This window comes from Notothenia rossii (genome assembly GCF_949606895.1).
Source record: "Notothenia rossii genome assembly, chromosome: 8".
NCBI classification, from domain to species: domain Eukaryota; kingdom Metazoa; phylum Chordata; class Actinopteri; order Perciformes; family Nototheniidae; genus Notothenia; species Notothenia rossii.
In genome coordinates this window covers 82,029,863-82,056,743 of record NC_136906.1, presented here as the reverse complement: position 1 = coordinate 82,056,743, position 26,881 = coordinate 82,029,863, and the positions used below count along the sequence as shown (strand labels likewise).

The following is a 26,881-nucleotide window of genomic DNA, read 5'->3' as shown; positions in this document are numbered from 1 at the left end:
GATTCAAAATTGATCCTAAATAAAAAGAAACAGGTTGGACTGCTCTGCTGAGTAAGTTTCTTGGTTCTCCATAGTAGGGCTGAAACATTGGGGCTGCATCCTTTACAGCGCCAAATATGAATGCAATAATATCCTGTGTGTGATGCATTAACACAGAGGCCATTCCTCCGGAGAACACATGATGAATACTCATACTTTCATACACAGGATACTTAAAGTATATGTTGCTGTTTGTACTTCTGTATTTCACCTCAGTATAGTTTAGAATAGTATAGTCATTTTTCAAATATAATATCAGAACACACACCTGACACACACACACACTTTGAGTGTTGGTATTGGGCCCGGTTTGATTTGGTTGACCCATTAACCTGAGCTCACAACAACACTGCAGGGCAAACTGCTGACCTGCTGCAGTCAGGAAACAGATCAGAGTTATGGTTCATATCTTTATGGGCTCACTGCATGTTCCCGCAGACCGGACTGAGTCACAGACAAACACTCGACCCGCCCACATGAGCTGTGTGTTTCAGGTGTGTGTATAAAGAGCAGGGAGGCCTGATCCTCATCACTGCATCACTCAGCTGACTCCTGAAAAACTTCTCCTCACATTTACCTGACAGGTAAGACACCTGCTGTGTTCCTGTTCCTCAGTGAAGCTCGTGGTTCTGCTCTCCCTCCGGATCTTCATCTGCACTTTGTTCTTCTCCACACAGAACAACCAGTTGCTCATAACCATGAAGATTGTCGTGGTCCTCTCAGTCCTCCTCTGTTCTGCATTTGCAGGTCAGCTTTAGACAGAACGCACACACCATCACACATGTGCTCATGATGAGTCCTCAGCACACGACCCTGTGAGGGAGGAGAGTAACTAGGGCACTAATGTTACTGACAGTGTTGTGTTTTATTCTGCAGCTCCAGCTGAACACAAAGAGAAGGCTCCAGGTCAGTACTGAAGGCCTTTGCTTTGGAACACACACACAGTCCTAAATGTTTCTCACACCAGCATGAATGTGATTTATCCACAGAAGCAGCGGTGGCTGCCCTGATGGAGCAGATGGTTCCTGCACCTGGTTAGTGTCCTCTTTTTATTTCAGGTTTCACCTCCTGCAATCTGACAGCCATGTTAGAAAGTCAACTAAATAATAGATCAAAACAGAAGAAGATAGTTGTGTTGGATTAGAATCCAAGGACACATGTTGACATACAGCAGTTCCCTTTGCAGGACGGAGCAGTCAACAACTACAGCTGCTCTGGTTCATGATATCTAAGCATCACAGGCAGGCTCCTGGAGAGGACCTCTGTAGAATCCAGCTGCTACTGACTTTATATATCTGACATACCAGAGAACATTTGGGTTATTTTCCTTCAGATTCTGTCAAGTTAAATAGTGAGCTGTGGACACTGAAAGATAAAAGTAACCATCATAATTCAAGACTGAATGTCAAATTGTGGCATACGGGGAACTTGGAAGTGTAACCTGTATGTACTTTCACGCCTACAGCATTATTGGAGGTACAGAAATGTTCCCATCAGCCTCAGCTGTGTGTTAGATTTATAATGTTAGTAAAATACCTTAACAGGCAAACTAAAATGGTTATCGTGGTGAAAATGCATGCTGAACATCAGTATGTTAGCATTGTGGTTCTGAGCATGTTAACATGCTAACGTTAGCATGTGGGTTCCACCTCATAGAGCCTATGTCTAGTTCATCTTGTGTCCGTTTGATGATATTATGTTTTTCCGTACATCCTTAGGTTAAGTAGTTGTGATTCAATGTAGCTGATGTGAAATACTTTGTCATTGTTTCAGAGATGGAGGCCGAGATGAAGAAAGTTGAGGAAGAGTCTGTTCCAGAGGATTCTGTCCTTGTTCCCAGAGACGGTAAGACTCACGTCCCTCTGAAGATATACTGTGTCTGCTCATAGTAAACTCAGGGCTACATGTAAATAATCAGTTATACTTGATCTATAGTTCCACATATTGTTGTTGCCTATTAGAAACAATATTCATTTTAATAAATACCTTTTTAAACAGCAATACACACAATATTACGGAGCCCCCTGGGGACATGGAGAAGAAAAATGAAATTGTTTGAAAAAAAAAAAAAGAAAATGTAAAAATAAAATGTTCTCCATGTCCTAGGGGCTCTGAGTGTTCTCTTGAGGTGTCTCCACTAATGTGAAACCCTTTATATATACAGTCTATGTGTGGGACCCGTTCCTATTGCCAAGCACTGATGTTATATCTTTATATTTAAGGCCAAGCTCAAAGTAAAATCGATGAACCGCTCCATTGTTGTGGTTTCTGTGTTGCCAAACTGACCAGGAAGTACATTGAGCAAAATGAAAAGTATTGCGAGATCTCTCCATGTCCCCTAGGGGGCTCCGTACAATATGAACAAAATGTGACCAAAATGTGATATATAAATACTTGCATATATTTTACACAATACATCTGATCATTGTGTTCTCTCTTTCTCTGCAGCACCGGTGTTGGAGGAGGCAGCAGCACCTGAATGTAAGAACCACAAAACACTTTTAATATTCCCTTTTTTCCCCTTCATGATTGTCATGGCAAGAAATATGGTGCAATTAAAAAAAGATTAAATAAAAGTCAAACACCTCTCTCGAAATATCCTGCCATATAGAGTTTGAGGGAAATGATTAAAAGCATGACTTGTTGGAAGCCCCACAGCAGTATGTGTGCATGTTAGGCTAATAACTATAACCTGCTAGCTCTTACTCCCCTGCTAACTGTTCTGTGAACACATGAGGTCCACGCAGACTGAAGCTGGTGTCAGTGGAGCAGCTGTGTGTGCAGCAGGCTGAACAGAGTGTGTTTCAGTCAGTGAAAGCTCTCTCTTCTCTGTGTGTCTGCAGCTCGCTTTAACTACTGTCCTGACGGCTGGTACAGCCACAACTCTCGCTGCTTCATCGTCAGCAACACAGCCAGCACCTGGTTCAGTGCTGAGGTAACACTCCTGCAACACTTCACTGTGTTATTGAGAGCAGGCAGACACATTGAACTTGTATGAGGCTTTAAAAGTAGATCTGTGTTGTTCCCAGGGCCGTGGGAAGTAGGGGTGCTGAGGGTGCTGCAGCACCCCCTGGTGGAGGACAGGGGATCTGCACTTCCACAAGATTAAATACAAATATAATTTAAAAAAAAATGAATTTTCAGCCTTGACGTAACAACATTCATAATTAAGTAAAGATAACACCCTTTTCACCCCGGTTACATTTTCCATTTGCCCTGTACGATGGGCGCTGTAAGTGATGAAAGTGGGGGATGTTGGCTTATCAGGCGCCCGCAGCTCACAGCCAGCGTGAGAGAGAGATAGATAGATAGAGAGAGGGGGTGCACCTGTACCGGCGGGGAATGTTGTTAGCTTCTGCTGCGCTAACGGATATAAGAAGCTGTTTCTACAATAATGTGGAGGGAGAGTTCTGTCCTGTCAGACTGAGAGGCTCAGTGAGGCAAAGGACTCTGAGTGCTTAGATAGTTCACTTTAGTCTAAGTTATCTCAGTGGGTCTCAAACGTTTTGATCACAATTTATGGAAACAAATATTTCCAAGGCACTCCTTTATAATTATTAGGATAAATAAAAACAGGTTTGAAATCATTCCAATGTATACTATAGGACAGTAAACCAAAAATATCGTTTAAAACTGGAGAGATTTAAAAATATGCATAAATAAATAAATGTTAACTGATAAGATAAGATATAAATTAACCACAAAAATAAAACAAGTTAGCCTACATTTATTTGTTATTTGCTATGGTAGGTTATTGGTTATGTTCACATACTTATTTGATTATTAAAAGGCAAACCGATCTTTTTCATATGGGTGTTTAGAGTTGTATCCCCTAGATCAGTCTCTAGTAATTGGGTGCTCAAAGTGCACCAGATTGAAGCATTTTACTTTAAAATGTTAAAAACAATCTTCCCCGGGGGGGGGCCCCCGGACCCCCTAGAGGATGTGAATTCCACCCCCCAATTAAAACATGTTCAATGTTCATGCAATACTAAATAGTATACATTTGAAGCCTTTTTATATAAGCTGTCCACCATGTCAATATGTTTCTCTGTTTGTAGCTTTTGTAGAGGTTTTTCATTGCCAGCTAAAATCTTGCCTATAGCAGCAAATTGGTCAAAACCGGCCCTGGTGTCATCCCCACAGCACCCCCCATTTGAAACATGTTCCCACGGCTATGGTTGTTCCTGTCATCTTTCATATCCATTCCATTCTTTAAGGAAGTAAATGAAGACATTAAATCACACAGCTGTTTATCTGCATGTCCACAAAGAACCCTATGTGCCCCCTCTGTCCCTCAGGAGCACTGCACCGGCCTGGGGGCCCACCTGGCCTCGGCCACCAACCCCAGAGAGTACGCTTTCCTGCAGGAGATCACAAAGAGATCCGGTCTGAGCAACGCATGGCTGGGAGGCTTCAGGCTGCAGGTCTGTTTTTTAGAAAGAAATACCAGCAGCTAGTCCAGGACCTGGTCTAGAGGGGGTCCTAGAGAACAGCAGAACAGATAAAGAGACTGCAACGACACCTCCTTACAGCCATGCTCTTTGTGTTTCAGAGCCGCTGGATGTGGATTGATAGTCAGGGCTTATACTACACCAACTGGTACTCCCAGTCCTCCTCCAGCAGCTACCCCTGCATGTACTTAACCACCGGCAGTAAGTACACCTGTTTGATCTGACTGGTTACTGAGTATAAAACCTAGTTGTAAATGTTGCTATTGTGTTAATTAAGTTTAATTAACTGTATGCTAAGGTGGTGCCTGGCTCTTTGTTCAAAAAGGGCAGCCTCATCAATGAATGTAAAATATGAATGCTGTGATATTGTAATATTTGTCTGTCCAGCTGGGAATGTATATATCAATAGAGTTGTGAGAGATGTGTATGTTGTACCTGGGTTCCTGTATTGATTTCACAGAGTAGATATCTGTATTTATGTGTCCTGATAGGAGACAATGCTTAGATCATAGCGAGCATGACATTCTTTTTGTCCTTTCTGCTGATTAACTCTGGATAGGAAAAACAAGTGATATAACAGTGAACATTGTGGAGCATCTCTTGTTAAATAACATATTTATTGAACACTTTTGTTTTTCCTTAACTTTCAGATGGTTGGTGTAACACCCAGTGCACCACTAGCCTGCGCTTCATCTGCTCCAAGAATCCTTTCACCTGTTAACTTACAGGCTGAACATCTGGGCTCTGTTTCTGTTTGAAGCCAACCCATATCTTACTGAATGTATCATTGTGTATTCTTCACTGTTCTTTAATAAAAACTAGTAAGAATGGGATATTGTGTGATCTTTATTTTAGTGCTTGGTTTAAATGTTGTTGAAGATGAATGGTTATTAATCTCAGAGTAAGTGGACTCAACAGAAGAATTTAGATTGAATTTGTTATAATTTTGGAAATATGGAATTCCATCCATCTTCTCCCGCTTATCCGTGGCCGGGTCTCGGAGGTAGCAGTTTTACGACAAACTGTGACTTTTTTGACATGGAAATGATTTGTTAAGATTGACAAACATCATATGTGTAAATCATGGCACAATTCAAACGGGATCGAAAGATACGTTCTCTCTCTCCATTGACTTCAATACATCATTTTTCAGAAATAAGGTCCCATGGACCGGAAGTAGATGGGCGTGACTTCGCCTCTCTATAGGTACCATGGCTCTGGTCCAATGGGTCAAAAAAAAGAGTTCCTACGTATTTGCCTTATATTGTTTCATGCCGACTTGTAATTGGAATGAAAATCTTAAAAAAAGACAAATATTTGTGTTTAAAATGAATTATTTCACACGTTAACCTTCAGATACTGATTACAAGGTATTTGTTTCTTTCTCCTCACAAAGTAAATTATCACAATATAACACAAAGTTAACTTTTTAAACCCAGACTCAAACACAAACATTTGGAGAATGACACAAGAAGTCTGTTTCAGTTTCATTGCATGTATTGTATTAAATATGCAACTCATGACAATGATAAGGTCAATTATCTTTTGATTCAATGTTTCATGTCTTGTCTTGAATTATTCCTAAAACAATAGCTGTAATTCATAAAGTTGACCAGCAGATGGCGGCATTTAGACTCCATCAAACCCTTAGAAATAATAAATATATGGCACTGTGTACAGAGTAGGGGTTTCACAACTACCAATATTTACTAGTCGACACGTCTTTCAAAATAGTAGTGGACTAGTCGTTACGTCATAATAAAGACACAGAGAGAGAGAGAGGTTTACAACTGTATTTTCTATTGGAACTCATACAGTAACATTAAACACTGCATTTTAATTTGTGTTACATGGCTGAGTAAATAACAAACAGTAACTGGACTCACCAAAATCGACAGCAAAAAACTCTTGTTTACATAAATGCCACGTAAATCCAGTGCGCAACACTTTATTCGCTGTCCTCCACGATAACGTCCACCTTTCCATATTTTTGGTTTGGTTTGAACACCAACGCATCGACATGTGAGGGAAGGAGGCTTGACCGCTTTCGGGTGACAGTGTTGCCTGCCAGGGAAAAAACCCTCTCACTCGGGGTGCTTGTGGCTGGAATAGCCAGGTAGCTCCTCGAAAGCGGGGGAAGCGGTGCACGTTTTCTGCCCACCACTCCAGTGGATTATCCATTGTGGGGATATGCGGTGTCCGCTGGCAGTAATCCCGTAGCTCATCATCCGCATCACTGTTGACCCGTGTTTTCTTGCTGTTCGTTTGCCTCTGTTCAGTGCTGACGCCGGTCCGTTGCTCACTGGTGCTAGCATTACTGCTAGTGCTAGCTGTCGGCAGCGGGTGTCTCATCTTCAGATGGTTGCGCATAGCAGATGCATTTGTATTGTACTTCAGTACAGCTGTACACAACTGACACTTCACTGTGGAGTTGGTTACATCTTCGTTGAAGTACTGCCATACATAAGAATGTCGGACGTGTTTTGTAGCATTTTGCAGCACCTCGTTTACCTCCATTTTTTTCACGACGAGTCGACTAGGGCCTACAGCGCCGACTAGTGGTAAAGGTAGTCGACTAGTCGATTAGTTGGTGAAACCCCTAGTACAGAGGGTGCTGTTTGCTGCACAGATTGTAAAGTCCCTGGAGGTATATTCACATTTTTAAATATAGGGCTAACTAAATATTTTGGATGATAGTTTTAATGTAATAGTTCTCTCATTGTTATGCATTTTTAGCCGCATCCATGTGGTGCCCGTGTGAGGCAAAGTACTTTTGGGTACATTTGTGTGCATTATTAGTTGGAGCATAATCTTTGGTCAAAACAAAATGTAAGAATCCACTCCTACACTAGCTAAAACAATGTTGACATGAAGGTGATAGTTATTGTGTAAATTTAAAAGAAATCATATTTGGCTGGACCTTTTTAACAAACATGGAATCCTTTAGCAGTCTCCTATTTGTGTGATCCTTGACAATGTTTTTTTTGTCTTTAGACCTTCATTAAACCCAATGACAATTACTACAGAAAGTATTATAACCCATCCTCTTTGTTATGAATGAAACCAGCTGTGACACTAAAGGCACAATCAGTGAAGCCTCGTCCACCACCAACATTTACACCACGGGACAGGAAGTGACCTCCTCCTACAGAGAACACAGAGACACATCCTCTCAGGACCATACATGTCTGCACAACATATCAGAACCCTCCTCAAATAATGTGTGTGACTTCTCAGTCTTCAGGCTCCCCTCATCATATCTGTATTTCCATCAAACTAAGTGGTATCACATCTGGTGAGTCAGACCTGAACTCATTGGTGTTTTCTGGCCTCTTCAGAGATGTCCCTTGCAGCTGATATGAATAATTACTGCTTCTTGATGCAGACGTAACCTCGACTGGCTGTCACACCACACGCAGTTAGAACCTGATGTTTGCATCAATGACCAGATATAAATGTCCAGGATTAGATTCCTCACATGATATGAATCAATCTTATATACCCAATTATTTTACAAATGCTCTCATTGATTTGGTCACAAAGAAGCCCACCCAGGGGACCCTCACTTTGCACCCCTCTCTTTATCCATGTTTAGAGACGCTGCACCTGGCTGGAAGTTCAGGACCATTTTTTAAGGGATACAAAAATAAACTGCAAAACTCAGGCATATCATCTATTTTGTTTTTAGGGATTCTCAACGAGGTCTTGATTCAGGACTGAAGTGAAAAAGTCTCGGTGCGCATCAAGCATAGAAATGAGTTTGGTGGTAAAAGCACGAAATAAAGGAAAAGCCATGCAGTTTGTTTATAGCGTTAAGCTCCTCCAGCGGGGATCAGCTCACGTAGTATTTTTGAGAAATGAGATGCTATATATTTCAGCCTTTACTTGCTCTTCATATGATAACTGTGGGTTGGAGGGAATGATTTCATTATTTATGAAATTATGAAATATGTATTATTATTATTATTGATTATTATTAATAATTATTATCAAACATTTTCCTTTCTCAAAGGGTGGTCCCCCATGACATGATTTCATGGAAGTTAATTCACATTGAGCAATGTAAATATTAGCTATATGGGTATTTACGTCTGAGAGCCATTTGAAGGCCTTTTTTAGCTGCTGTAACCAAATCAGGTTGGTTCCCCGTGTGAGGCACTGTTGGGCCAATAGTCTGCATTCTTATATCAAACAGTTAACTCCATGAAGTTCAAGAATACAAAGATCACATTTCTCATATTAATGCAATCTTTTCTGCAAACCTTTATTAAATTCAGTTACAATCGGCAAATACATTAGCAACTACATGTTGCTCGAAGCAAACTTTGTTATTTTATACTTCACACCACTTCACCATTTTGAGGAATAAAATAACGCTCTTGACTAAAAAGGCACAAACACTGAGCCAAATGTTAACTATAGTGAAGCCTCGATTTAAAACACCAACGTTTAAACCCCAGGAAAGGAAGTGGTCTCCTCCTACAGAGGACACAGAGACGCTGAGGAGTCATCCAACCAGACCCCAAACCCAGCGTAGAGAGGTTCAGTGAATGTGGTTCTGAAGGTGTGGAGGTGGATCAGTCTGTCAGAGCAGACTCTGTAGAAGGAGAGAGAGCCAGCACGGTGATCCAGATACACTGCTACTCTACGAGAGGAGGAGGAGGAGGAGGAGGAGGAGGAGATGGAGATGTGTGTTTCTCTGTTATTGTGCCTGACATAGTAACTTCCACGAGAGCAGATCAGACTCCAGGACTGATCATTCCCTCCAAACTCACAGTCCTCACCGCCTCCTCTCCTCTTGATTCCTCTGTAAGTCACTGATATGAGAACCCTTCCTCTCCACTCGACCTCCCAGTAACAGAGACCAGTCAGAGATTCTCTACACATCAGCTGAGACCAGGACTCAAACCTCTCTGGATGATCAGGATATGGCTGCTCCTTTTTCACCCATCTCACCGTCCTGTTGTCCTCAGACAGTTTGAGTTCTCTGCTCACTGTGTTTGAGTCCAGGGTGAGTTCACAGGAATCTGATGAGAGACACAGACAGCAGTTTATCATCAGACTCACCTGAAGGCTTTACTCTCTGTTAGTGGTCCTTTCTCTAAAGCTTCAAGATCAGTCATGTTCTAATGGCGTGTGGCGCAGTGGGTTAGTGCGTTGGTGTTGGGATCAGGGGTCACAGGTTCAAACCCCACAGTCAGCATGTCGTTGTGTCCCTGAGACACTTCACCCCAAATTGCTCCTGTGGGGATTGCCCACAGTGTTGAGTATGGAAGTTGCTTTGGATAAAAGCGTCTAACAAGTAACATGTGATGTGATGTAATGAATAAATACCACCTCCATCATCTGTCTCTAGAGAGAAGCTGACTGATCCACACTTACACTTCCTCAGACCTGGTTTCAACCTCTGCTCTCCACCATGGTCCAGCCTGGAGGGAGAAACACAGTCAGGATGATTTTCTATCCAACAGGAGTCCTAGCTGCTGTTCAGCCTGAAGCAGAGCTCAGTCTGTAGAAGAAGACCTTTAGTTTTGACTTTTGCAAAAACACGTTTACATATTTAACAAATATACATCTACTTCAATTAAAGTACTTCATTATACAAACAATGTATTCATTTAAAATAATAAATAAAAACAATATAATAAAAAGTGCAATTCCTCGTTAACAACTGAACATACAATGTCTTTATAGCACCAAGGTCGATTGTCACTGCCACCGTCAGGTACACAACCCCCCTCAGCAGCGTAGACTGAACCTGCTCAGAGTCGGATCTCCTAACCCTGAATGGTTGTTTCCATGTAATACAATTTGAAGGGATCTGTTGAGATCATAGTATCAAGTGAATACTTAAAACGAAAGTTAAATATAAATCAAATATGATCAATCATATTCTTGTATAAACCCATGATGAGAATGCTTCTTGATGGTTTTTGAATATGTATGTATGCTTACAATTTTAGTTGTTGCTGTTTTGATAACTTTAAGTTTTAAAAAGAGGGTGTTGAGATCTTCATAGTATGTTGAATACTTAAAACGAGAGTTAGTTATAATCAAATATAATCAATTATATTCTTGTATAACCCACAATGAAAATGCTTCCTATTTTAGGTTTTTCTATATTTACAGTATAAACAAAAGTTTAGTGGTTTGTTAAATTGAGTGTAAGGCCTGTAATGGTTTATGAGTGTCGCTGATAAGGGAGTAGGCCGTTTCTTCCCTCTCCTCTAACAGCAGTACACAGGGAGGGGGGCTCCTGACTTAAGGAGAAACACACTGAGGCCCCAAAAAGGTGGTTATGTCATAGCCAATATAATATGTCTGGTCATGTCCTTTTTTACACAAACATGGGAAGGTGTGTCTCATGCCATAGCCAATAGAATCTGTCTGGTCATGTCCAGTCCTGTACATCAGAGGCCATGCCCAGTTTCCACAAATATGGGTGTGGAGGAGGCGTCTTAGGTTTTTATATCCTGTTGTTGAGCATAAAGACACTGAGGGAGCAAGAGAGAGAGAGAGAGAGAGAGAGAGAGAGGGGGGGGGGGGGGTTTCCCCTGGTATACTCTCTCCCGGTAAAAGCTCTGTCCCTCAGAGCTGGGTTAATAGCTCTCGGTAAGGTTCTCTCAAACTTGGTAAATATCTCTTGATTGAAAGCTGAGTGAATTTTCTTTGTAAATGAGTGGAATGAATTGATGTTTGTTGAAAGTTAGTACCCTGCGACCTGTAAGGAAAGGCCCTCCAAAGATTAGGGTTGTACCCTGCTACACTCACACTCAGGTAGGGCCACACCTCATTTACTGATATCAAACTCCTTCGGGATCGCTTAAACAGATTTAGAGAGTTGTCTGAATTGAAACAGCAATTCATTGAACCTGGTTCTTCAGGAGTTAATAGAGGTGAGATCTTGCTGACGTTGGTGGATCTGAGCCAAGCCGTAAACTGACATAGACTCAATAACTTCGGTTAGGTCAATTAGTAGGTCTGAGTCATTTCCCGGAATAAATTATCAGCACTCAGCGACTCTTACAGATGAATTTGTTTCCTAAATCAGGCTAACTCCCTAAAATATATGAGGAACCTGCAGTCAGTGTGTCCATACCTGAGAGTCTCCAGTCTCCAGAAAGGATCCTCCAGTCCAGCAGACAGCAGCTTCTCTCCTGAGGCTCCTGGATGATTGTAGCTCAGGTCCAGCTCTCTCAGATGGGAGGGGTTGGAGATCAGAGCTGAAGCCAGAGAAACACAGCCTTCCTCTGAGACCAGACAGCCTGACAGACTGAAACCAGGGAATACATTAAACTCAGTGTTCTTCAAAGTCACGTCAGCGGGAAAATCATAAGCGGGTTGACCATCATCATTAGCATGAACAAAAAGCTGTATACAAATAATCAAAAGTTAAATTCCTTGAAAATAAAAAGCTGAACTCTGACCTGAGAGTCTCCAGTTCACAGTGTGGACTCTCCAGTCCAGCTGACAGCAGCTTCACTCCTGAATCCTGCAGGTTGTTGTTACTCAGGTCCAGCTCTCTCAGACTAGAGGACTGGGAGCTGAGGACTGAGGACAGAGCTGCACAGCTTCTCTCTGAGAGGTTGCAGTCACTCAGCCTGGGGAAAGATCAGCAGTGAACACAAAGAGTTATATTATCATGTCTCAACCTGTTCCTAGTTAAAGTAGTTTTATCTCCACTCACAGAGCTTTCCTGGAGGCTTTGACCACTGGCAGCAGCCTCAGAAGAGCCTCCTCTGAAGCAGAGTATCTCTTCAGGTCAAACACGTCCAGATCTTCTTTTGATGACAGTAAGATGAAGACCAGAGCTGACCACTGAGCAGGAGACAGATTATCTGTGGAGAGACTTCCTGATCTCAGGGACTGTTGGATCTGCTTTTCTAGAGAACGATCATTCAGTTCATTCAGACAGTGGAACAGGTTGATGCTTCTCTCTGCGGACAGACCCTCATCCATCTTCTTCTTGATGTACTGCACTGTTTCCTGTTTGGACACACTTCCTGTCTGTGGTGTCAGCAAACCTCGTAGGAGTTTCTGATTGGTCTGCAGTGAAAGACCCAGGAGGAAGCGGAGGAACAAGTCCAGGTGTCCGTTTGGACTCTGTAAGGCCTGGTCCACAGCACTCTGGTAGAGATGTGTTAGTTCAGGTTTGGGTCTGAAGACTTTAGGCAGCCTGGAGGTTGTTGGTTCTTCTGACAGCAGGTTGACTCCAGAGGTGATGAAGGTCAGATGGACATGAAGAGCAGCCAGAAACTCCTGAACGCTCAGATGGACGAAGCAGAACACCTTGTCCCTCTGGTACAGTCCTCTCTCCTCTGTGACCTGTGTGAACACTCCTGAGTACACTGAGGCTGCTCTGATATCCATGCCACACTCAGTCAGGTCGGACTCATAGAAGATCAGGTTGCCTTTCTGCAGCTGCTCAAAAGCCAGTTTCCCCAGAGCCTCCATCATCTTCCTGCTCTCTGGACTCCAGTGTGGATCTGTCTCAGCTCCTCCATCATACTTGATGTTCTTCACTTTGGACTGAACCACCAGGAAGTGGATGTACATCTCAGTCAGGGTCTTGGGCAGCTCTCCCCCCTCTCTGGTTTTCAACACCTCCTCCAGAACTGAAGCAGAGATCCAGCAGAAGACTGGGATGTGGCACATGATGTGGAGGCTTCGTGAGGTCTTGATGTGGGAGATGATGGTGCCGGCTTGCTCCTGATCTCTGAACCTCTTCCTGAAGTACTCCTCCTTCTGTGGGTCAGTGAACCCTCGGACCTCTGTCACCATGTCCACACACTCAGGAGGGATCTGATTGGCTGCTGCAGGTCGTGTGGTTATCCAGAGGCGAGCAGAAGGAAGCAGCTTCCCCCTGATGAGGTTTGTCAGCAGCACATCCACTGAGGTGGACTCTGTGACATCAGTCAGGATCTCAGTGTTGAGGAAGTCCAGAGGAAGTCGACTCTCATCCAGACCGTCAAAGATGAACACAACCGGGAACTGATCAAACCTGCAGATTCCTGCGTCTCTGGTTTCAGAGAAGAAGTGATGAACAAGTTCCACCAAGCTGTACTTGTTCTCTCTCACCACATTCAGCTCTCTGAAGGTGAATGGAAATATGAACTGGATGTCCTGGTTGGCTTTGCCTTCAGCCCAGTCCAGAGTGAACTTCTGTGTTAAGACTGTTTTCCCAATGCCAGCCACGCCCTTTGTCAGCACTGCTCTGATTGGTGCATCTCTTCCAGGTGAGGCTTTAAAGAGGTCTTCTTGTCTGATGGTTGTTTCTGGTCTGTCTGGTTTCCTGGATTCTCTTTCAATCTGTCTGACCTCATGTTCATCATTGACCTCTGCAGACCCCCCCTCTGTGATGTAGAGCTCTGTGTAGATCTGGTTCAGAAGGGTTGGGTTTCCTGCTTTAGCAATGCCCTCAAACACACACTGGAACCTCTCCTTCAGGGTGGATTTGAGTTCACGCTGACACACTGCAGCAATGGTTCCTGGAAAGAGTAAATCATAGATTAAATTAAAGAGAGGATGTTTTCCCAATTTCATGTTTAATGTGTTAAACCCTCTTACTGCTCTGCAGCCGGTCAGCCAGCTCCTCCTGCTTCATGCTCCTCAGGAAGTGCAGAGAGATGTTCAGAAATGCCTCTCTGCTGCTCCTCCTCTGCTCTTCATCCTCACTGTCCAACACCTCTTCATCCTCCCTCTGACTCTCTAAGCCTTCTGGGTAATCTGAACTCAGGACTCTCTGGATCTTCTTCAGCTCGTCCTCCACAAATCTGACGATGTTTCCCTGGAGCAGCTGGAACAGAATAGGTTTTAGAGTTGAACTGGTAGAAGTCAACATCAGATCATGTGTGAGACAGAAAGCCTGACTATCTGCAGACTGCAGCCTGGACTCTGGATCACAATGCTGCTTCACTACTGAGTGTGATTCTTCTTTTGGAAATTGTTGAAAATGTTTGAGCACCAGGAAATATGCTTGGAAGTAAACAAAAAGGCAACCAGTTGATGTTTTCTATAATATTAGTTAATGAATTTAGTGTGTACTGTAGATAGCAAGTTTTGTTGTGTTTATACTTTTACGCACCATGAATACGGAGTCCAGCTGGACAGACTGATTAATGGGAACCTCTGATCTCTGTCGAGGAACTCTGTGAAGATAATGATGTTCAACATATACAGAGTTACATGTGCTGTTAGTGGATCCTTCTTCAAACAGGACATACGATTCCTGATAGAACCACAAACACTGATGAATATGATGGAGATAAAACGCTGCTGAGAATAATGTTATACTTCAAAAGATTTTAATCGCAAACAAAAATAACTTCCAGTTGAATTCTTACCTTGGACTAACAGCTTGCTTTCCATCTCTAAAATCCATATGTTTGTCCATAGACCAGTCACTCTTCATGGACACACAGCTGGGTCCAGGTTGCTCATGTTTGATCCTGATAGAAACACAAACACTGATCAATACAAGTGTATACTAAAGTTCTGCCATCATTTGTTTGGTTATTTTAACGTTTTGATACTGATCACAACAAGGGAGAACGTCTAGTTTAAATTCTTACCATGAATATTCAGAATGCTTTCCATCTCTAAAATCAATAGGGTTACCCATAGACCGGTCACTCTTCATGGACACACATCTGGGTCCAGTTTCCTCATGTTGGATCCTGATAGAATCACAAACTCTGATTAATGCAAAGGTACACTGATATTCTGTTAAAATGCTGATCTCTAATTTTTTAATACTAATAACAACAATGTTGATAATGTGTTACTTTGGATCAGAGTGGTGTCCATCTTTCAACTCAATAGGATCCATAGAGAAGTCACTCTTAGACACACAGCTGGGTCCAGGTCCAGGTTTCCAATGTTTGATCCTGATAGAAATACAAACACTGATTACTGAATACTGCACACTTAACTTCTGCTGGTAATGATGTTGATGTCAGAATGTTTAAATACTGATAACAGCAGACCTGAATGTAAACCTATTGAGAGCTGACCTGTGCTAAAAGCTCTCCAGTGAAACCAGGTCAGTGTCAGTGTTTGAAGGTGGCTGTATCTTAGCCCTTCACACTTCATCCATGCACTTAACTTCAGAGTGTTAAGAGTTAAAGGTGGGGTTGGTACGTTTGAGAAACCGGCTTGAGATACACTTTTTGTTATATTCCATGGAATGCTCTGAACATCCCGATAGCAATGAATATCTGAAGTGCTTTGACAATAAATCCATAAAAAAATGTCATCTCTGGAAGCTGTGGTACTTTAAAAAGCACGACCAATCATCTGAGCCGGCTAAAGTAACTGGATGGCCTACCTGCCTGTCAGCCTTCCATCTCTTCACAAACTTATCTCGTGCCCTCAATGGTCATGTGCACGTTCGTGTGTGTTGGAGGAGGGGCTCTGTGAGGAAGTGGCAGATTTTCTCTGGCTGTGCATTTTCAAATTCTAGCGCACTCAAGCTGGTTTCTCCTAAATTACCTACCCCACCTTTAAATATAAAAACAACTCAGTTACGGGAACCGAGTTGTCGGACCGGTTTAGACACGCCCTGCATTCTTTACTGATGATGTGATCTAAGATAACAATCAAATGGATTCCAAGATGGCGGCGCGCTAGACAGACGTGTTTCTCTCTCCTCCTTACAATCTTACTAATCCTGATATAAAACCAACAAACTACGACAAAGTGAGCAATATAGTTGCTAAAGAAGACCGTATCATAAACCGTGTGAGAGGTGATGTAGTTCTACTAACTGTCCACTAGATGGTGGTAACTGAGCGTCTAATGACATAAAGATCAGTGTGCTCTCTTTCTTCATGGACATTATCATAGAGTCCAGGTAAAAAGTCACAGTGAACATTTTCCCATCATATTTGAATAGTAGAAAGTGAAAAAAATGGTAAAATAATCTTTTGTCCTAATTCTCAAAAATGGGTGATGTATCTTTAGATGTTTAAATAATGACACAAGTTGAAGAGAGACACAAGGTAGGTGACATGTTGTCTTCTTTTGGGGGCCCCTGATGGCTGAGGGGCCCTAACCCACCTGCTGGCTCTGGTCCATAGTGAAAGGATTTTTAAGTCTGTGGGACAGTTGAGAGCTGACCTGTGCTAAAGGACTTTCAGTGAAACCAGGTCAGAGTCCGTGTTTGAAGGTGGCTGTCTCTTAGACCTTCACACTTCATCCATGCTCTCAACTTCAGAGTTTTAAGAGTTAAAAAATAAAAACACCTCAGTGACGTGAACCAAGTTGTCTGACCGGTTTAGACACGTCCTGCATTCTTTACTGATGATGTGATCTAAGAAAACAATCAAACTGCTGCTCTTTCTAATCAAGAAACACTGACTGAGTTTTTCTAAAATCACTCTACTTTAACTCTTTGACTTTAAGAGAAAAGTTATGCACACTACTTCAAACAGATATTAAGAATCAGCATCAAGAGTCATGTGACCTGTCCAGGTAAACAGTGACACAGCACAATGTGATCAGAGTGATCCTGATGATGGAACAGATTCGTCTGGGAGGATTCTCACCTGCTGAACTCACTTCAGGTCCACTTCCAGACACTCTGCAGCTTCATGTGTGGAGGACACTCTGCTCATGTGTTCCTCTTCAGTCCTGTGTCTGCATGCATCTGATCCGAGGACACCGTCACACCCTGATAACTCTTGAGATTAAAAACACTTCAGAGTCACGTGGAAACCGGTGTAACAAGTATCATAAACCGTGTGAGAGGTGATGTAGTTCTACTAACTGTCCACTAGATGGTGCTAGCTCACAGTTAAATGCTTTAACAATCTGCCCTGACATGTGATGAAGCAGCAGTGTGGATCACGTTGGTACCATGGCTGTGGTCCAATCGTAAACAAAAAGTTTTAAAAAAAGAGATCCTCTGTATTTTCCTTATATTGTTTCATGCCGACTTGTAATTGTAATGAAAAACAAAAAAAACGCTCTTTGGTTATCTTTTTAAAAAAGAGAAATGTTGGCTTCCAGAGAATGATGCAAAAGGTATTTGTTTCTTTCTCCTCACAAAGTAAATTATCACAATACAACACAAAGGTAACTTTTTAAACCCAGACTCAAACACATACTTTGGACAATGACACCGTCACACCCTCATAACTCCAGAGATTGAAAACACTACAGTCACATGAAAATCGGTGTAACAAGTATCAGAAATATTGTGAGAAGTGATGTAGTTCTACTAACTGTCCACTAGATGGTGCTACCTCACAGATTAATGCATAAACAATCTGTCCTGGTCCTGACATGTGATGAAGCAGCAGTGTGGATCACATTGTTTCCATGGCTGTGGTCCAATGCTAACAGAAAGATAAAGACTTCCTATGTATTTTCTTTATATTGTTTCATGCCAACTTGTAATTGGAATGAAAAACAAAAAACCTCTGTGGTTATGTTTTTTAAAAAAAAGAAAAATGTTGGATTCCAGAGACTGATGCAAAAGCAACGTGGTCTCACCAGAATGCGTGACTCCACCACGACTCCTTAACACCGCAGTGCGTGGTGGAGTCACAAACTTTGCTACATTTACGTGTCTGCACCACGCAAACAACGCCAATGTAAAGTGAATGAGGCTGCTTTGTCGTGGTGCACACATGCATTTCTATAACGTCCAGCAGTGAGCTTTTATTTTATAAAACTTTTTTAAAACCTACTTTATAGCTTGTAGTAACTCACGGGAGGCTTCTTTTATTTTATTTGTATTCATAATAATTTGTTTTTTTTCATCAGAATGTATTATGGTGCATTAGTTACACATTTTTGTTCTCAAAAATCAGTGCATTGTGTGAAATACAACTGTGATTTTTATTAAATTAGTTAGTTTTTAAGGAAGGCCAGAGCTTCAGCTCTGTCGAATAGATTGTTCCCTTTAGTTAACGTTTTTTAAAAGAACATTATATTCCGATTTGATCATGTCCCCTTTATTGTATTACGGAGAGCAATGTGAGCGTCCATTCCCATTGGATAACGCAGGATTTTACACCAGGAAGTAAGTATTCCCCTTACTGTCGATTGATTTGTGATATCTGCTCTACTCATGGACTAAAAAACACCAGATCATCCTTGTTGATTACACAACATTGATCGGTTTGAATTGTGTACAATGCTTTTGTATTTTTCCCCTTCGATTCGGAGAAACAAATATTTGTCCAGTTTAGGATGGCCGAAGACACTACACTACCCAGAATCCTCAGCTATTGTTCCGTTTTGCCTCAAGCTATGTGATTGGTTGACCTCCAACTGCATTCTATATGAAAAAAAAACGTTTCGTAAAAGATAAAATCATACTTTATTCAGCAGTGCTTGCTTTACTCTTTGAAAGTCATCACATGAATGCATTGTAATAAATGGTTCGGCTGCATTAAATATATTACACATCTGTCGTAGTTCTTTATTTATCTACAGAGATCGGGCTCAGAATAGACCGGAAACTATTCTTTTACCATTCTGTTTTAATTTCACAATAAAGTTAGTAGTAATAATTTGTTTTCATATTATTGTTTTTTATTAACTTCTAGACCGCTGGGTCATGTTAAGACCATCTTTTCTGTGTCGCTGTGGGTTTTTTCCATCGCTTTTGTGTTAGAAATATCAAAACAACAACAGAATATATCCGTCGTAAACTAGACCAGAAACAGCAGTATATTTTATTTTGTTAACACTGTAAACTTGACAGCTTTTGAACCCAAACCACCTACTGGTTAAAGCACGTTATTACACGTTTAGAGTAATGCAATGCAGGTAGATTGTGTTGCTTTTTAATGACTGTTTAAAATGCCTTTTTCTTAATGTCTTTCATTTTTATAAATCACTTTTGAATGTGTTATATGTTATGAAAACATTTAAATATTAAGAGTATATACAAAATAGGAGGAAAGTAGAAGGTCAATGATATAAATATAGAATAGAAAATATCAAGAAGACACTGTAAATGATCTCTACAATAAAACAGTTTAGTGCCGGATGTATAAAGATATTAATAGGAGGATGTGCAAAACAGACAAACTAGTTAGGCTTTATTTAAACATTAAAGAATACTTTAGGTTAAGGTCTTTTAAATACATGTAAGAAAAAAGCTTTGCGGGTATCTATATTAAGCCTGACAAAGTACTTAACATTTGATATATTGCATGGTTTGTTTTGGGACTTGACAAACAACTTTCCTGCAATGTTAACTACTGTATGTTGAAGGACTTATTTTAACTGATATTATACATATTTATTATACTCTTATAAGATGTATGTAGATAGAATAAGAAATGTGCAGAATATGACAGTTTAATGGTGGAGGTACACACACATATTGATAGATCTCTTGTTGAGGAACCTGTGATCCAAGTTTGTCATCATTGCATAACTACACCGTAGTTGTGTATATGATATGTCAATAAACCTTTGAAAATCTTGAAATCTTGAAAGGGATGTGCAAAATAGTAATTATATACAGTCTTTAATGAACTATTAGTAGAGAATAACGAGTAATGAATATGCTTTATAGAGATCTGCAGATAAATGTTTAGTCTTCTCGAGCACCAACTATCAAATATCTCTCCTGATTGTTGGCACTTGAAAATCACCTTCCCTGAGTTTGACTCAGGTGTAACTAAAGTCTGCTTTAAGGGTTGTTTATATTTCACATCATTAATCAGAATCTGCAAAGTAACTCAAATAAATGTAGTGGAGTAAAAATACCAGGTTAACCTTAAAGAAAGCCCTCAGGATTATCAAAGACCCCCATCACCCCAGACACAAACTGTTCTGTCTGCTGCCGTCTGGCAGGCGGAACCGCAGCATCCGGACTAAACCCACCAGACTCAGGGACAGCTTCATCCCACTGGCCATAAGACTATTAAACACCTGAACTTTGAAACAACATCCATAACATTCATATATATATCATTATTTATCTAATATATTATATTCCTATCACTTGTATATAGACTCTTATTGCACTATTTCACTTTTTACTATTTCGCTATTTTTTCTGTGTATCTGTTTTATTGTGTTTTCGCTTTAGGCAAACTGCGTGTGCATATACTGTATAGCTCTCATTTCTCAATGGTAATGTGTGTGTGTATGTGGAGATTCCCCTTCGATTCTATTGGCTCTAATGGTTCAAAAGAGATGTCAATCATCAAAATCGACCAATGGGTTCCAGAGAAACGGCAAATAAACCCATTTTCACCCAAATGATCCCAGAGGTGGAGTTCTTTTTTCTAAATCTCTCTAAAAAAGTCAAATTTCACTTGTTTTGCCTCAATCTTGATACAGAGTACTTATTATATGTTATAGTTTGGATTCCTAAAGCTTTTACTATCCCATCATTCAAGGGTGGTTTTCACTATAAGTAATGGTTTATTTTTGGACGGACACTATAATCTATTTGTTTTTAATATGTTCAATCTGAATTTACTTTAAAATAAAAACATCTATATTGATTCTGACTCTTCTACATCCAACTCACAGGTTTATCATTGCTTTGAGAAAAAAGATTATTAATTTACCGAATTTCTTAATGGATATATTTGTTGACATTTCTTTTGTTGAAATTGCTTTTATCCTGTCATTTTATACTAATTTGTCTATTGAACTGCTGTGAAGACAGTTTGGCTACAATTATTATATAAAAAGGTGATATACAAAGCGTATTGCTAATATTATTATTATTATTATTATTATTATTATTATTATTATTATTATTATTATTATTATTATTATTATTATTATTATTATTATTATTATTATTATAAATATTCTATCACAATGTCCAACAGCCAACAAGTGAACATTTAAATTATATCAATACAATTAAGCCCCAGAAAGCACATGGCTACTTAGCATGCAAAATGACGACATTCTGCATGCTTAGTAGCCATGTGCTTTCGTGTTATGGGCTGAATCTTTATGTATTGATTAGATCACGTTACTCTGATGATAGTGTTCAAGACAGCCTATGTGTCTGAACTCGATCCTCAGAGTAATGTGTTATGGAGCCTTCTATTCAATCTTTTTTCAACCTAACGAGCATTTTGTGCTGTTCTTTTCCAATGTGGAAGCAGAATGTGTGAAAGCATACAGCACGATAAGGGGGTGTGTCACTGGACTCTTTAGACAGGAATAGCGGGGTCGCGCCCAGTACCTGAACTCTCCTCGCAGATGCACACACACGCTAGGACAGAGTACATCTGACTCGAGACAAAACTTGCTCGAGTCCGAGTCCAAGTCGGAGCGTCAATGTACAAGTCGAGTCAGACTCATCGTGCGCGAGAATTCACGAGTCCGAGTCAATCAGTGCGCAAGTCTGAGTCCAGAACTCGAGGGCTTCATCTCTGTCCGTGAATACCGTTACGGACTTTATTAAAAGAAAACATTCTCAATACTCTGATTAGAAATGTATTTTTGATATGTGAAAACAAAATCTACTAATAAGTTTTTCTCAAAACCACATTTGTTTATGCACTTTGGATGTACTGTAGGAACATCTTTTTTAGAAGACCAGGCAGAATTTGCATGCATTTTAACATTTCAAATAATTTCTGAAATACGTTTTATGCTAACGTGCCCGCCATAATGTATTTGTTGAAATTAAAGCATTTGGTCAGATACTACCCCCGTCTTTGTCATGATTTGGCCAATCTATCCCCAAATGTAAAACCCCAGTCTTTAAAAGAAGGATCCTAAACATATGACATTTTATTGTTACAATCCCCTTAAATGTGTTAATGCATCCACATGTTTCCTATGTTTAACCCTTCTCACATCCTGTCCAATAAAAAGTGTTTTCTGGAATTATGTGTGCAGAGATGATGCAAATGCCTCTGTCTTTAAGTCTGTTTACATCTTAATATATCTTTAAATATTTAAATAATGACACAAGTTGAAGAGAGACAGAAGGTAGGATACATGTTGTCTTCTTTTAGGGGCCCCTGATGGCTGAGGGGCCCTAACCCACCTGCTGGCTCTGGTCCATAGTGAAAGGATTTTGAAGCCTGTGGGACAGTTGAGAGCTGACCTGTGCTAAAGGACTTTCAGTGAAACCAGGTCGGAGTCCGTGTTTGAAGGTGGCTGTATCTTACTCCTTCACACGTCATCCATGCACTCCAATAAAAAAATAAAACACCTCAGTGACGTGAACTGAGTTGTCTGACCGGTTTAAACACGTCCTGCATTCTTTACTGATGATGTGATCTAAGATAACAATCAAACTGCTGCTCTTTCTACTAAAGAAACACTGACTGAATCTTTCTAAAATCACTCTACTTTAACTCTTTAACTTTAAGAGAGAAATGATACACACTACTTCAAACAGATATTAAGAATCAGCATCAAGAGTCATGTGACCTGTCCAGGTAAACAGTGACACAGCACAATGTGATCAGAGTGATCCTGATGATGGAACAGATTTGTCTTGGAGGATTCTCACCTGCTGAACTCACTTCAGGTCCACTTCCAGACACTCTGCAGCTTCATGTGTGGAGGACACTCTGCTCATGTGTTCCTCTTCAGTCCTGTGTCTGCTTGCATCTGATCCGAGGACACCGTCACACCCTCATAACTCCTGAGATTAAAAACACTTCAGAGTCACGTGGAAACCGGTGTAACAAGTATCAGAAACAGTGTGAGAGGTGATGTAGTTCTACTAACTGTCCACTAGATGGTGCTAGCTCACAGTATAATGCATTAACGATCTGTCCTGACATCTGATGAAGCAGTAGTTTGGATCAAATGGCTGTGGTCCAATGATAAAAATACTTCCTATGTATTTTCCTTATATTGTTTCTTTTGTTATGAGGATGTAGCGGAGGATGAGGGGGAGGATGAGGGGGAGGATGAGGGGGAGAATGTGTTGGAGGCAGTCAGTGGTGCTCCTTGGCGGGACTAACTGTCTGCGGAGGTGTCTGCCCTGGAGGAGGTTCCTGGTGACCACGATTATGTGTAAAGGTATGTAGAACAATTGACGAGCTTTGATAAAATAACCTTGTGCAATATTTATATACATCTTTTGTTCCTATCTGCTGCTGAAAACATCTTAGTGACATGGCAGCCGTCGATTGTGTCCGCCCTGCGAACCCTAGCCCAACACCCAAAACTGAGGGTTAGACTAGGTTTCTTTTTCAGGAATAAGTCCTGTTTCTCGCTTGAGGCCAGGAAAAGGCTCTGTGACCTTTTGACCTGTGCTGGACTATGGTGATCTGATCTATATGAATGCACCGGCCAACTACCTGAGCAAACTAGATGCTGCGTATCATAGTGCTCTGAGATTTGTCACAAACTGTAAAGCACTTACTCATCACTGTACATTGTATACCAAGGCAGGTTTCCCATCACTCACTGTACGGAGGCTCAGTCACTGGTACACTTTTATCTATAAAGCTATGTTGGGCAAACTCCCGTATTATATCTGTTCATTGATAAAGCAGAAAGTTGCAAGCAGCTATTGTCTGCGATCGCAGGATGTAGTCTTGTTAGATGTGCCAAGAGTAAGGACTGTCTTAGAGAAGACAGCTTTTATGTGCGCAGCTCCACTTGCTTGGAACAGTCTACAGGCAAAATTGAAATTGAGCATTTTTATTTCTCTGAATGTTTTTAAGGCACGTCTAAATGAAATGCTTTCTGACACTCTGGGTATTTGTAAATGTTGAATATGTAAATATGATATCCTCTGTTGTTTGTTTGTTTGTTGTTTTTATGTTTCATGTGGAACTAAATGATGCAGGTCTCCCTTGTAAATGAGATCGATGATCTCAAGGGACCAATCTGTCTAAATAAAGGTTTGAAATGAAATGAAATGAACAATCCAATGTACCGTGGAGATAAGCATCCCCAACAGCTCTGGAGACCACCCCAAAATGAAGCCCCACCCACCGTCAGAGGACACCAGGGTCTTAATTGTGGCAGCCAGGTCCAGCAGCACCACCTGGGACTCCCTGCTCAGCCTGAATATGTATATAGTTTAAATGTTGTTTTATTTGTATGTTTTATTTGTATGTTATGTTGTTCAATTAAATACATCTTAAGTTTCATATTGCTCATTACATTTATTTATTTATTACATTATTTGTCCACTAATCTTTCTAGCAGAATAAAAAGCCTGTTGATGTTCTCCCTGCTCTCCTGGGCTGCCTCCCTCTGCAGCTGCATGTCTTCTCGGATGAGGTCCATTAGCCCATCCTGTTTTTTTTTCTTAGGCCGGGATGGCCCTGCCTCAACTCGATCCTCATCCTCGTCCTCGTCCTCCTCTTCGTCCCCCACTGCTGCACTTGGCCGTGGCGTGTCCTCTGGCATGGAGGATATTAGGACAGGGGGGCAGATGGAGGGCCTCTGTCCTGATATCTCGTCCAGTGGATAAACCACGGCCAAGTTGCAGCAGTGGGTGTCCCACTGACTCCCTCTCCTGACCCTGGGTATTTGCCATCCTAAAGGCAGAGTAAAACAATCGTGGCAGTACAAAAAAAAACACCAGCAGATAAACAAATGTCAGCAAATGTGTTTATTAACTTGTAAAACTCACATACTTTATATCTTTGTTTTAAGTTGTCCCACTTCTTCTTAGCCTGCAGGGGAGTAACACTTCCCTGCAGGCCCATATCTTCCAAAACCGTCCTAATCACAGAGAGAGAAGTCAAAAATCTAGTATTATGAATAAAACCATAACAATGTCACAAGGACACACACACTTAGGAAGAAATCTTCTTTCTGTTTTTAATGGTGGCATGGAGCCATCCCTACACAAATACAACAAAGAGAAAAGGCATTGTCCCATATACTAGTTGTGTTATTAGAATGGACTGTATGAAATGAGGGATGATTCATAAAATAAGAACCATACAAAGTGGATATTGTGCCTTACCTCCAAGCGATGCTGGCGGAGAATTTGGCCCCCGTGAAGAGGGCTTCATTCTCCCCGCGCATCTGGATAAATTGCGCAGTCTGCTCCTTGCTCCCTATCAAAACAAAATTGTTGCAGTAAGATTTGTAAAACAAAAGCAGTTAAATAAATAAATTAGCTTTATAATGAATCCCAACAATTTGAAAACCAAACAGGGTTTAGAAATATTTTCACTTCATATTATTTTATGTATGTAATATAAAGAAGACATCTCCAATTGCCCGTATATTTAAATACACAAATTAAATAGGTTTACTTTTCTTTCATGTCGTTTACTATTTGGGTGAGTACATTTAAAAACGAATCCAGCTGAAACCGTTGTAGCCGTTGATGGGACGTTACAAGCCTTATATATTTTTTTAAACTCATTCGTCACCGTCACCCGTTGCATCCTGGGATATGGTACACCGCGGAGTGTACATCAGATGTATCCTCTAAATCTGGGGAAAGAAGGCTGCATTTGCGGGCCGCATTCGGAGGAGTCTTGTCTTTTTTTAAAATTGGGACAGCCTTCGTTTGGCGGAAGTGACGTATGCGGTCTCCGAATGCATCCTCAGGAGGATGCGGCCGCTGAATTGGGACACAGCTAGAGACACATCCTCTCAGGACCATACATGTCTGCACAACATATCAGAACCCTCCTCAAATAATGTGTGTGACTCCTCAGTCTTCAGGCTCCCCTCATCATATCTGTATTTCCATCAAACTAAGTGGTATCACATCTCGTGACTCAGACCTGAACTTCTTGGTGTTTTCGGGCCTTTTTTTAATTTTCCTTGCAGCTGATATGAATGATTTCTGCTTCTTGATGTAGACGTAACCTCATGTGGCTGTCACACCATCACAGTCTCACTCCCTGATCGTCCAAGAGCGACGCTTGGTCAGGGTCCCGTGGCTTACAGATGTGACGCGCCGAGTCTCCTTCAGCTTCATAAACGGACGCAAAGAGCTTTCAACTGATTGCAATGTATTCCCATCGGCGGCGGTATTTGACGCTCAGGGAAGCACCGCATCGGCAGTTAAAGGCAATGTGAGCGTCCATTCCCATTGGATTACGGAGAATTGTTCACCCAGAAGTAAGTATTCTCCTTACTGTGGATTGATTTTACAGTGATATCTGCACTACTCATCGACTAAAAAACACCAGATTATACCTTTTATTTACACACAACCCAGTCAAGGAAAATAAATGAGACTCAGAGCCTCAGAATACTGGAATATGTATTTTTTAAATATGTTTTTCCTTCTAATTTGTTATTCTTTTCTAAATAACGCACTGTTATTTACTCAATAATAACACACAATTATCCTTGCTTTGATTTATTTGTTGAATTCTATATCTGACTTTTTTGCCGTCCGTCAGGAACTGAATATCAAAATAAAGTCACCGGAAAGAGATACACACCCACTGAACTGATTACCCAAGATCCTCAGCTATAGTTAAAGCTTGGTGATTGGATGT

General features: G+C 41.0%; 2 protein-coding genes and 1 long non-coding RNA gene across 5 annotated transcripts in view; 1 reads left to right on the top strand and 2 right to left on the bottom strand.

Annotated features, from left to right (window-relative positions):
• Positions 1 to 506: 506 nt before the first annotated feature.
• On the top strand, positions 507 to 5,321 carry LOC307016996 (ladderlectin-like). The gene is made up of 10 exons (XM_079646412.1): positions 507 to 623; positions 717 to 786; positions 916 to 945; positions 1,029 to 1,073; positions 1,813 to 1,884; positions 2,488 to 2,520; positions 2,883 to 2,974; positions 4,341 to 4,466; positions 4,595 to 4,694; positions 5,144 to 5,321. The coding sequence occupies exons 2-10, from the start codon at positions 738 to 740 to the stop codon at positions 5,212 to 5,214; spliced, it is 618 nt and encodes a 205-aa protein (XP_079502538.1). The 5' UTR covers positions 507 to 623; positions 717 to 737; the 3' UTR covers positions 5,215 to 5,321.
• Positions 5,322 to 8,723: 3,402 nt separating this feature from the next.
• Positions 8,724 to 26,881, bottom strand: part of LOC307016979 (NLR family CARD domain-containing protein 3-like) — a 51,194-nt gene continuing 33,036 nt past the window's right edge. The window contains exons 3-11 of one of the 3 annotated variants that reach the window (XM_079646389.1): positions 15,065 to 15,169; positions 14,837 to 14,941; positions 14,578 to 14,641; positions 14,061 to 14,289; positions 12,181 to 13,981; positions 11,921 to 12,094; positions 11,593 to 11,766; positions 9,876 to 9,922; positions 8,724 to 9,520 (exon numbers count right to left, since the gene is read on the bottom strand). In XM_079646389.1, the coding sequence (XP_079502515.1) occupies positions 8,973 to 9,520; positions 9,876 to 9,922; positions 11,593 to 11,766; positions 11,921 to 12,094; positions 12,181 to 13,981; positions 14,061 to 14,289; positions 14,578 to 14,641; positions 14,837 to 14,941; positions 15,065 to 15,169 (3,247 nt within the window). In that variant the 3' untranslated portion in view covers positions 8,724 to 8,972. Of the gene's footprint in view, positions 9,521 to 9,782; positions 10,003 to 11,592; positions 11,767 to 11,920; positions 12,095 to 12,180; positions 13,982 to 14,060; positions 14,290 to 14,577; positions 14,642 to 14,836; positions 14,942 to 15,064; positions 15,170 to 26,881 lie in introns of those variants that run through there. The other 2 variants (XR_013801989.1, XM_079646390.1) reach the window with 2 other exon arrangements.
• Positions 25,017 to 25,999, bottom strand: LOC307017004. The gene is made up of 3 exons (XR_013801993.1): positions 25,711 to 25,999; positions 25,381 to 25,474; positions 25,017 to 25,133 (listed from the first exon to the last, which is right to left on the bottom strand). It is a non-coding gene; the product is annotated as an uncharacterized lncRNA (long non-coding RNA).

Bases quoted from the DNA above. Each gene is read 5' to 3' on its own strand.
- LOC307016996 (XM_079646412.1), top strand. From the start codon at position 738: ATGAAGATTGTCGTGGTCCTCTCAGTCCTCCTCTGTTCTGCATTTGCA. The intron at 2,521-2,882 runs GTAAGAACCACA...GTGTGTCTGCAG, and splicing joins GGAGGCAGCAGCACCTGAAT to CTCGCTTTAACTACTGTCCT. The intron at 4,467-4,594 runs GTCTGTTTTTTA...TTTGTGTTTCAG, and splicing joins TGGGAGGCTTCAGGCTGCAG to AGCCGCTGGATGTGGATTGA.